General features: G+C 43.1%; 1 protein-coding gene across 1 annotated transcript in view; it reads left to right on the top strand.

The window, feature by feature from the left end:
• The first annotated feature begins 5899 nt into the window (after positions 1 to 5899).
• Positions 5900 to 12284, top strand: part of PLEKHD1 (pleckstrin homology and coiled-coil domain containing D1) — a 53886-nt gene continuing 47501 nt past the window's right edge. The window contains exons 1-5 of the mRNA XM_018565093.1: positions 5900 to 6129; positions 6285 to 6378; positions 6970 to 7059; positions 10073 to 10149; positions 11741 to 11832. Of these exons, the coding sequence (XP_018420595.1) occupies positions 5981 to 6129; positions 6285 to 6378; positions 6970 to 7059; positions 10073 to 10149; positions 11741 to 11832 (502 nt within the window). The 5' untranslated portion in view covers positions 5900 to 5980. The remainder of the gene's footprint in view (positions 6130 to 6284; positions 6379 to 6969; positions 7060 to 10072; positions 10150 to 11740; positions 11833 to 12284) is intronic.

The following is a 12284-nucleotide window of genomic DNA, read 5'->3' as shown; positions in this document are numbered from 1 at the left end:
AGGGTAGGAATATTAGATTGTGAGATCTTTGGAGACAGAGATTACTGGAACGGATCTATGTATCCTGTCAAAGTGTATCTGTAGACAAATAATTTTTTAAATTTAGATAGATTGGGGAACACTTTAAATCACAGTCATGTTTCTATTGATGTCAGTGTTCCTAGTGATGACATTCACCATTGTCGTCAAAAGACAAACAAGTTTGGGAAACATCTCACAATTGGGGCATCTGTTCTGGTGATAAAGACCCAAGAGTGGATTCCTTCTAACTTCCTGTTGTGTCACCAGGACAGGAAGTGAAAACTGACGGGTTATCTATTCCCTATAGGTTCTAAGTATTCTCTATGCCCTTGGTGGCCAACAAATGGCCAGCATGCTGAATGTGGACCGCTGTGCTCCAAGCCTCTGATCGGGTCTGGAGCACAGCGAGCTGCATGCTGAGTGACATCTTGTCCGGCCAGCTTTAACGCTGGAACCATCAGTTGTTAGTGACAGCCAGTTCAGCACTAAGTCTAGGAGATGAATCGATCAGCTCCTGGGTTTTTGCTTCTGCTGCTATGGAGTGCTGGAAACATGCAATCTGCAGAACATCTTAACAGTGGACAAACCCCTCCCAACTCAGCTCCCCAAGCAAGCCCCTCCCACCACTGCTTCCCAGACAAGCCCCTCCCACCCCAGATTCCCATGCAAGTCATTGAAATTCTAGGTATATAGTGAAAGGCTTAGCAGATCACAGTGGGGTATGGGATGGGCAGATTTATCTGTGCAGCTTCTAGACAGTCTACACAATCTCATTGTAAGCTGATTGCCTGCTTCATGTAGCTCACATCTGGCAGAGGTCTGTGTAGTTATAATTATGTAAATATGTTTTATTTTGTTAGTTTTTGTGCCTTTATGCGATTATTTATATTTTTCGGTTATTAACAAGTGCTGAATAAAACCGGCTAATCCTAAAACAAAATCTTGAAACATGCTTGCTACAAACCATATGTCATTGACAGCCGTGGTCCAGCACCAAGCCTAGGAGCTGACTCGAGCTGCTTCTGCTCCTGCTACTAAGTGTTTCATAGGAGTTTATTGCGGATACGTTGTCTAATACTGTAACATAAAAAAATGAATGTCAAGGCAAAACGTACACATTTCAGAAGCGCTGTGGTAGGTCCACGATGGCTGGCTTTCCCTAACGTCAACAGTGGTTTTTTGTCTTTAATAAAGGGAGAATGTTGCTCATGCCATGGGAGGTCACTGCTAATAGGGGTCTCAAGAACCTGCCTAGGTGATTGGATGGATTGTTAAGCAGATCCTACTCAAATCACCTGGGCTCAAATCTTATAGAAGAATCAGGAGTCTTTAAAACTGTAGCTGAGCCCCTTCTACATTGACCATACTATATTAGCTGATAAATACTATAGAAACAGTTAATGGATTAGTCAACCTGCAGCCATTGTGCATGATAAACTACTATGAAACAAAGTACAGCTTGACCTTCATGCCAGCAATAGATGGACATATATGCACATCTATAATATTGTCTTTAAGTATCTGAGTAGGCTTCCATTCATTGTAATTAATAAAACATTAAAATATGTTTTAGGCATGATGGAAATAAATTGCATTGTACAGTGTATGTATAGCGAAAACTTTTTTTTTAGGTTTTGGATAGAGTGGAAGATGGAAAACACCCTGTCAATTGTTTTTTTCTAATCCAAAAACAGTGCTGCTCCAGGTCGGTCCACCTTTATCAGCCTTATTAGCAGGTGCCAATCTATAATTAGGCACCCATGAGTGTGAAACGTGTAAGCTGTAAGGCCTCATTCACACGAGAGTTCCGATCGGGTCTGCCTGTCTGTTTTTCAGTAGGACCCGATCGGAGGCCCAATGTAAGTCTATGGGCAGACTGATCTAAATGGATGGGCATCCATTTACACCTGGTTACCCCGGGCTCCAAACAAACGGAACAGTTTTTTCACTGGACCTGACCGTGCCGGATCAGGGATAATCTGATGTAAACGCATTACTCCCCATAGACAAACATGGGGTCCTCCAGTTCTAGTTATTGCCTCCATCACAAGCGGTAACATCCGATCTGGACTGCTCCGATCAGGAGGGAATCCGTGCACGGATCCTCTTCCGATCAGCCATTGTGAAAGGGGCCTAAGAGAAGTCTCTTCTTGTTGTAATCAGATATGCCAATTTTTGAATGAATAAAGAAGCCATGCACTTACTTGATATTAGTTAAAATGGAACTTAATTTTTTTTTCTCCCATTGGGCAGACATCATTGCACTGTCTATACTGGAGACTAAACAGGAAGTGTGAGGAAAATTCCTCTTTAGACATCTATTCACCAGAACAGGTGTCCCCTTTGGAAGAATTCTCCATTCCTGTTCCGGAGACAACTGTAAACTATGAATTTCTTATTACTTTATATCTCAGTGACAATTGTAATTTCCTTTTAAAGCATCTTTTAAAAACTAAACTTTTTTTAAATCTATAATTAAACTACAAGAACGGCACTCCACAGATTTTACACTTCCTGACTTAGGACTCATTCACAACCCCAGTTCTGGGCTGTGTTGACTCAACAAAGTCATAATTCAAGGTCAGGCAAAATAAGAAATTAAAATGCAATGCAAAACTTTGTATGTTTGCATGACAGAGCATATGCATTATGTGTGCATGATTGCATGCACTATAGTGTAAAAGAGCCCTCTGCAACACCTAAAAAGAGTAAACATTATAAGGTCCACACAAATGTACACATTTTCTAATTGAATGTGTGAATCTTGAATGAAAGTTGCGTGACTTGGGTGAAAAATTTGATAAATAGACTTTATGACTGTAAGACTCGATTACTCTAGCAGCATGGTAAAACAAGGTGCATGTGGTGAGCCACAGTGCCTTGCATTCTTACAACACAAGGCACTGTTTACTTTTTTATTTTCTTAAATTTATTTGGAGTGTCTCTGCAAGGCCGCACTGTTAATTGTGTTGCGGTGCGATGACCTCCAATGGCATCCAGTGTGCCGCGTTAAAATGTGGATATACCGCACATCACACATGCATTGTACTTCCAGCAGGACACATTAAACACAATTGTTTTCTATGGTGCCCTAGTGGTGACTGGTGTGGAACCAGTGGGAAAAAAACACTAGTCACTGATGTGTGTGGGAAAGGGCCATAAAGATTTCATGCTACAACATTAAAGTGAGAGAAAAATCTTAAAAATGCATTCAAGTACCTCAACTATTAACAAAAATGTATCTTATTTGTGCATCACTCTGCTGTAGATACTCAAATCATCTCTAAAGTGATACTGACCCTGTCCTTCCTTATGGAGGGTGACTACTTTTATTCTCCATGGTCCCTAGCTGACAAGTCGGGCACACGGCCCGACTTGCAGGAGCAGCTACACGGTCCGACAGATGCAGACCGCAGAGCAGCTCCTGTCGGCTTCGGCCGGAATTAGACTACAATCTTACATTTAGTTTACTAATTTGTATTGAAATTGTAGTCCATCACGGGTGAGCTCAGAGTGGTGGCTACTTTACAACACATACATGGACCCATAGGCATGTGCATGGGGTGTGCCTGGGCACACCCTAATCGGGGTCGCTTATTGGGGAGTACAGAGGATTCCGTGGTGCGGAGGATCGGGGACACAGAGGAGGCCGGTCTGGACAGAGAGTGGATAGATCTGAGGGGAGGGACAGGCTGTGCCCAGCCAGCTGCTGCATCATTCCTCGGGGGACTATGAGTGCCCTATAGCTGTTATACCCCCCTCCCCCGCACTGCTTATCTCTTGTCCCACATCTCATAGTACATTGCACCCAGCACATTGTACATTCCAGATGCTCATCACCCTCATCATGGAGATGGAGAAGATGCTGAATGACTTCAGTCCCAGCTGCCACCAGGGGCTCCTCAATCAACCCTCCAGCCTGCTGCCATGCGGCCTGACCTGGAGCCGGGGGTGCTGTTCCCCATCACCAGCCTGGCTTTCATAATGAACTGTCTGGCGAGCATGGAGAGGTGAGCAGGGTGGGAGTGGATCGGTACTCTGCACCCTGGAGTGGAATGCATGTGTTTATTGACCCAATACGGTGGATTACATTAATGTCCTTTTACCCTGCCCCCAGTCCTTGCACCCTGCTCCCAGTCCTGTCATTGTTGCATGCATGCAAGTCAAATTTGGGGTATTGTGTTGCAAAGTCCTGAGTCCAGTGCGTTACTGAGTCCTGAGTCCAGTGCGTTACTGAGTCCTGAGTCCAGTGCATTACTGAGTCCTGAGTCCAGTGCATTACTGAGTCCTGAGTCCAGTGCATTACTGAGTCCTGAGTCCAGTGCATTACTGAGTCCTGAGTCCAGTGCGGTTCAGAATCCTGAGTCCAGTGCGTTACTAAGTCCAGAGTCCAGTGCATTACTGAGTCCTGAGTCCAGTGCGTTACGGAATCCTGTATCCTCTTATTGCAATACTCACCTTGTATTCAGCTCTGTCTGCCACAGAATCTACACTCCGCTTCTAGCAGCTGGTTCTCTTCTGGGTTGAGTTAAGGTCATAATCATTTAGCACACTTCCTGTGAGCCCAGGCTGCCTGTGAGCCCAATACAGCCATTGTGGCCCACAGTATAATACTGACCTATCATTGGGTCCTTGGGAGAAAAATGTATCCCATGATTGGTGTCAGTGGGAACAAATTGCAACCTATTCTTGATGGTAGTAGCAAAAAAGTATAAATTATCATTGGTGTCAATGGGATCAAAATTTTACCTTTTAATTGCTGCCAGTAGCAGTAAAATGTTCCCTATCATTTATTTCAGTGGGAGCAAAATGAACCCCATCATTGTTGTCTTTAGGAGCAAACTGAACCTTTGGTTGCCATTGGCAGCAATATGCACCCTATTTTTGGTGTCAGTGGGAGCAAAATTAAACCTTTCAGCGGTTACTTACGTCCGCCTGCTGCTGGTGTACATGTACAGTGTTCCTGCACTCAGCTCCTGCTGCCACTGAGCACAATGATCCAGATCCTATGGAACAATGTCCAAAATCCTAGGACTGGCCTGCAGGATGCAGGGCATCTATGCAATCATTTCACAAATCAGGAAACTCTGGCATAATCCATGTATTTTTTTTGATTTGCTTTAGTGTCTACGTGCCATGCTCTTTCCTTGCTTTGAGATATTTCCTTTTCCATATTAAAACAGATTCACATTCATGTATTCCCATATACTACATTCTGCATAATATAAAATAATTTTTTTTTCAAAAGGGTGACCGGACACCCCTCTTAATTGCTGTGGTAGAATTGCACATGAAATTGACAGGAACATAAAAAAAACTGTTAGTGAACATTATGGATACAATACAATTCCCCAGCATCTAGTAAGAAGTGAAATATCAATGTTGGTTGTACTGAGACAGATAAAGAAGTTTGAGTTCCAAGAGCCATGCAGTAAGCAGAAAAAGTTATAATCATTTCTTCCTCTGAAGAGACTTTCAAGGGTTTGCTTGTCTGCACAGCAATTAAAAGGTACCAGCCACAGTGCTTAAGAATTGCTAAAGCTCAGCCATCCTCTCTCTCCTGGCTGATAGCTCTCTCCAGCCTTTTTTGTGTCATTAGACAAATGATCAGAGATGGCCATGAACTTTCATTTACTGAGGCATGTATTGACTCAGCAGAGAAGCTATTGATTGAAAGTGGAACGTTCCCATCACTCTCCTCCATCCCAGCTCTCATCCCTCCATTTCATTTAAACATTTGTCTTTTACAATGCTACACTGATCGGCTCTGTTCACTAATCGACTGTAGCTTCCTTTTCTTTACTGTCTCTCTGTTCTTCTCTTCTATTTTTCTAACTCTCTTTTCTCTCTGTCTTCTCTTTACTCTTCATCCCTCTCTGTGTCCTCTCCCCCCTCTCTGCCAGGCCATAAGATACGACTGTCCTCTGGCAGCTTCAGGAAGGACCACGCCTGGATCAGCATGTTTAACTCCAAATCAAACTCTGTTTCTCCCTCTCCATCAATGGATCATACAGACACTGACAATCTGGACATTAGAACCAAGGTGCAGCTTCAGGGGGTGCTATGGAAAAGACCCTTTGGGAGGCAGTCTGCTAAATGGTCTAAGAGGTAAGAATAAGCCATGATTACAATCCATGCCATACAAGCCATTATATAGAGTTAAAGTATTCTTTTGAAATGCATTTTTTTAAATATTCAATAAGCGGTCTGTGATTTATAGAGATTTTGAAGCATGCAATGGGCATTGTCTTACTTTTTTACAGATTCTTTATAATAAAGGACAGCTTTTTGCTTTACTATTCTGAGAGTGAAAGGAAGAACTTTGAAAGCAACAGATATTTTAATATTCACCCCAAGGTGAGCTTTGCATTAACATTGCTAATCCTTATTGCTACTGACACATCTATAACCCTGTACGGAGATTACCAGTGTATGCTCATTAGTATAACAACACAGTCTTCTAAAGCTTCAGCCTGACTGCACATCCCAATATCATAATCAAATGAATCCCAGAAGCCATACCCAGTTAGTTCTGCAATCGTGTGCAAGATGACCAGTTCTTGCCTTTATACAGTTCGTGTGTTTTAGCTGCCATGGCAATAGTTTTATGAATAATAGAGATGTTCTTATGTATTAGAATTATTCATGCGCAGTAATGCTTGAAATCTTTTAGTGGTCGCTGTTTTATTACTCTGCCAATGGTTCCTCACTGTCAGGTTATGTATATGGCCAATATTTGTGTTCATGTGTAGCTTGATGTTTTTGTGTAAGGTCCTTTAAATGGTAATGGAATGGTCTGGAATGATTCAAGACTTTAGTTGAAATATGCTTCAAACTATGAGCCATTCAATCGTTATTAGGATAATTTACTTTCCAGAGTTTTATATATTTTTTTATATAACCTTTCTACTCTTTGATATTTTATGTTACCTTATATCTTTGCGTCAGGGAGTAATACCACTTGGTGGCTGCCAGGTGGAAGATAAGGAGGAACCTGGCATGCCATATGCCATTAGGATCTCACATGCAGATTTCCATGTAGGTATTTGATTGTAAACTCCCAGAAATGGGATTTTGCGGTTCATTTATTTTTGTGTGGTTGTGGGTTGTTTGAGTTTTATTTAGTATAAATAGGAGGTTTGAAAACTCAAAGTAAAGACTGTGAGCTGTATACAGCAGTATGTATATAAACATGTAACTGATACAACACCCATAAGTGTATAAAACAACCATTCTCAAGCAGGGTTTCATGGAGGTGGATAGGGGTTCCTTGAGCTATGGCTGACTGACCTCTCATCTGATGGTGCCTGTAAAATTCCAGCTCCAAAGCCACTTGGCTGAGCCAGCTGCATGACACCAACAATCTTTTTAGAAGTCTGTAGGGGTGTATTGTTCCCCATTGACTACCACTGTAAGGGACATTCTTCCCACTGACCATCAATGTAAGGGGCATTCTTCCAACTGACCACCGATATAAGGGGCATTCTTCCCAATGACCACCATCCTAAAGGGCATACTTCCTACTGACCACCAATGTAAGGGCATCCTCGTCACTGACCACCAATGCAAGGGGCATCCTTCCCACTGACCACCAATGTAAGGGTATTCTTCCCACTGACAACCAATGTAAGGGGCATTCTTCTCATTGATCACCAATGTAAGGGCCATCCTTCCCACTGACCACCAATGTAAGGGGCATCCTTCTCACTGACATCCAATGTAAGGGGCATCCTTCTCACTGACATCCAATGTAAGGGGCATCCTTCCCACTGAGCAACAATGTAAGGGGCATTCTTCCCTTTGACCACCAATGTAAGGGGCAGCCTTCCCACTGACCACAAATGTAAGGGACATTCTTCCCACTGACCACCAATGTAAGAGGCATTCCTTTCAGAGATGATTTCATTTTTGCAGGGTTCTCCTAAACCTGAACATTCTTTTATTGGTGGTAAGAAAGTTGAGAAATTGAGAATCCAGACCACAGTCGTACTGGGGGGTCAGTAATACAAGCAAAAACAAGGATAACCAGTAGTGATGTGACCAAGTTACTGCTTACTTCTACTGCAGTCTTATAAAAGGAGCTTATATAACATTACAGGTACACTTTGAAGAGCAGTTAAAGTGTGTACTGTAGAATGCATAGCAAGTCATTTCTGTTAAAATTGATCTAAACCCTAACTGGATAAGGTTGTGTTAGCTAAAGTGTGATGTATCACAAACAGTTTTATAAATTAAATAATGTTTTCAGCTTTTATCATAATTTTTGCCTATCATTGCTCCTGATCTTTCCCAGCCTTTTTCAGCTACTTTCTGATAGTGACAACTAGGGAAGTCACTTTTTTTTAAAACAAGTACAAGTACTTGCCCTCAGGTACTTGCCGATACCAATTACCAATACTTCTTGTTAAAGGGACACCATCTCCACTGCTAGGCCCCCCGAGCTCCATCCTTCTCTCGGCCCAGTCCTCCCCTGTCAATGGGCAGCAGAAACCCCCAGCTTCTAGCCCTGTGGCAGCCGCTCCGGCTCCACCGGCCGTTGTTCTGCCCCTGGGGCTATCCATGGCTGTGCCTGTGTCGGGAAGGAGTAGCAGGAGTAATAGAGGCAGACAGGCCCTGCCATGGACAGCTATTTGCCGGTCCCCAGCAGGCTGCCAATGTCCCGATAACCACGGGAACTCAGCAGCCGCTACTGTTTAAAAATGTAAAGGGCCGGTATCGGCTTTAAAAATCGGGGCATTTTCACAAGTACAAGTACTGGTATCGGGACATCCCTAGTGACAACAGTGGACTGAGCCTCTGTATCAGCACGCCTGCTTGTAGTCACCACCAGGGGCACAATGTGACAGGGTGACAACGTAGGAGCACAGTTGGGAGACACTTGTCACCCAATCACAGGACGTGGTTAAACAAGGACTTTCATGGCCGGATCTCCATGTACTGTTTTAATAAAATCTGCAGATTTAAAGTTTGAAAACGACATTAACATATTACAAGTCACTGTATAGGAGTGTTTAGTAATTGGATTTAGATCTACTTTAAAGTGTTTGTCAAGCCAAAACCTCTTTTTCCTAGTTTTGGGGAAAGAAGGGAAGGATCAGAACTCCTGTTGGATTACATCTTCTACCTGAGACTCCATTAGAGAGATATGCTTTCATTTTCTATCCTGCTGACCACGATTTTACCGGACAGGTAGAGAGAGAGGAATTCTACAACTGGGTCACGTATGGAAACTGACAGTGGTTCTAGCCTTCCCCTACTTTACCAAGGGAAAGCATTTTTTTTACCTGCCCGTGTCATTGTTGGAGAGTTACCCTCCCTTCCTGTTTGGAAAAAAGTCATCAGCAGAACAGGAAGTGATCACACCCCCCCCCACGCACACACGCACACACGCACACGCGCACACACACACACATTTTTTCTAAGCAGTAGAGATGAGCCTGGACTTGGTGCAAACAAAGTTCACCCTCCTGTCCCGACAGTGGTGGCAGTTGCGGCAGGGGCATTCCCTGCCCCTTTGCGATTTATAGCTGCAAGGAATGCATCTGTCTGCAACTGACCGAGACAGGAGGAGCTCAAGCGAAATGGGTTCACACCAATCCCAAGCTCATCTCTACTAAGCAGTTCTTATATACCAAAAAAAAGAAACCCGAATGGGTCAGACAGTAGCACTGATATATTGTATATTGTATTTGTAAAGTGCTGTGCAAACTGTTGGCGCTATATAAATCCTGTATTATAATAATAATAATGTGAAACGTGTTTGTACAAAGAAATAACGTTATTTTTCCAATGGGAGTGCCAGGCTTTCAGATTTTGAGCTGACATTTTCCAGGCAGGTTTGAATCTGATTAACGTCTAGGGGGAAATAAAGAGAATGCTGACACTTGGGTACATGGGATCCAGCTAGCTAGGAATAAACAGACAGAGATCTGTAAAATGACAGTCATGCCATTATGTGCGATTCTTGAGCCCAGATTATTCCTGTGCGTATTGTGCGACAGCTCTTCATCATACCTGAATGGGACTGCAGCTCTCTCATTCTACCCTGCAGGGAAACATCCTGCTGGCTGCAGAGACTGAAATTGAGCAAAGCCAGTGGCTGGAAATGCTGCATGAATCTGGCAAAGTGTAAGTAACTTTGCTTTTCTGCTTTCTGGAAATGCCAATGTGGAATTTATGACACACACAGACGTAGGCACAAAACAGACTGATCTACAAGGACAGGTTAAATTAGGCTCTCAATGATTGTATAATGTGTAATCAGTGTAGATTGCGTTGGGACTGTGCTGGCTGTTTTTTCTAGCACAGCCGAATGCAAGACAAGGCAATTTGCCTTCTAAAGGTGCCCATACAGTGTACGATTCTCGTACGAGAATCGCGGGAAATCCCACGATCGTACGAGAATCGTGCAGTGTGAATGAAGACGTGCAACTGTTTCTACTGTATGGTCGCACATCTTTTGTCTAAGGAGCATGCTAGAAAACCAGCCGAAAATCGTACGATTTTCGGCTGGTTTGAATGATGCTCGGGAGACAAATGCCGAACGGGCCGGTGTGCGCACGCGCACACTGCCCGTTCAGCATTGCGGCCCTCAGGGGGGCGGGCTTGCGATGATCGCAAGTACGATCTGCCTGTCCTAGATGGGCAGATCGTACGTTTTTTAAATTACTTTACAACCATCGCAAGACTAAGGTCTTGCGATGGCTGTAAAGTGTATGGCCACCTTTACAGGTGGGCTCGGTTCATACCACCGTGTTCCGGTGGAGTGGGCTTAAAAAAAGTACAGCATGCAGTACTTTTTTTAAGCGCACCTCAGTGAGACATGGTAAAACCGCATTGCACCACGGCGAGTCCATAGAACTGAATGAAATGTCACATGCGGCATGATTGAGCTCATTGGCACTGCCAGGAACATGCACACCAGCAGACGTGCGGTTGAATCCTTTGCAAGCTTTTATTACAGTTTCAGTAACAGGAAACTCTGTCTGTCCGAAAGACTAGGGACAGACTGAGCTCCCACTCATTAACATACAATGCTTGTAGATTGTTAGGACAGACATTGTTCAAATCTAGTTTACAATTGATAATGAGATCTGCCAGCACAGTACAGACAGGGTTAATTATAACATGAACCTGCCCAGCCCGCCTTGCCAGTGGACAATTCAGTACGGAGAACAACTTTTCTTTTAGAAATAAAAATGTTTTATGCAAGCAGCAATTTCATTTTTTTTTTTTTGTGATGCTATGTGAATGGGAACATGTAACAAATATAAAATCAGTGTTATCCCAAATTGGCTGCAAAAGTGGACAGCCGCAGCAGTAGATAACAGGGCTACTGACAAAATCAAGATCTGTGTTCAGGGTTAAATATTGATTGGATGACTTTGTCAGAGACCTTTGGTAGCACCCATGTGACCAGCTACTGAAGCTGTGTTTAGGTACTGATAGCTGGTAGGAGGATGTGGTTGGTGATAGGTAAACATGACATAACTAATATCTACAGCCATGTGAAAAAGTTCTTCCAGTTTCTCTTTCAAACCCTCACTGTGTATTAACAAAAATGTACTTATACACAAATAAAGACTATAGAGAGAAGAGCCACTTACTCTGCTTTTGCCATTATGCTCAATGAGTGAAGCCTGTTTTTAAAGGTAGGTGGACCATGGCAGAGACAATGTTCTGATTGTACTAATGAATACTTCTATTGCTTGGCACACAGGACCTGGCAAAATGCCCAGCTGGGAGAGGCAATTATTGGAAGTCTGGAAGCTCAGGGTCTGCAGCTAGCTAAGGAGAGACAGGAGTATTTTGGTATGTAAATCCGAGGATCTTGCATTCTGTATCTATACAATGTATAAGACTGATTATGATACGCGATCTAGGAAGGTCAAACTTGCGTATGTTGAACTACATTTGATTCTTTCACTCGATCTTTGCAGCTCGCATCTGTTTTAAAGCTATACCCTGGGTGAACAACACTTTTGTTCTAATATATTCCTCAAAGAACATACATCTACAGTGAGGGGGCATTTATCATTTATATAAAAGAGACCCTGTTAGCAACAAAAACCCAAAAGGGATTTTAATCCTTCTATTTAACTGCTTGAAGACCAGGTGTTTAGACCCCCTTTCTGGCCAGGCCATTTTTCAGTATTCAGCGCTGCGGTACTTTGACTGACGTTTATTCCGCCATGCAACGCTGTACTGAAATTAATTTTATACCATTTTTTGGGGACAGATAGAGCTTTATTTTGGTGGTATTT

The sequence above is a fragment of the Nanorana parkeri genome, unplaced genomic scaffold (assembly GCF_000935625.1).
Source record: "Nanorana parkeri isolate BGI_ZX_2015 unplaced genomic scaffold, ASM93562v1 scaffold812, whole genome shotgun sequence".
Classification (NCBI taxonomy): domain Eukaryota; kingdom Metazoa; phylum Chordata; class Amphibia; order Anura; family Dicroglossidae; genus Nanorana; species Nanorana parkeri.
Note: the sequence above shows the minus strand (reverse complement) of the source record. Positions and strands in the feature narration are given on the sequence as shown.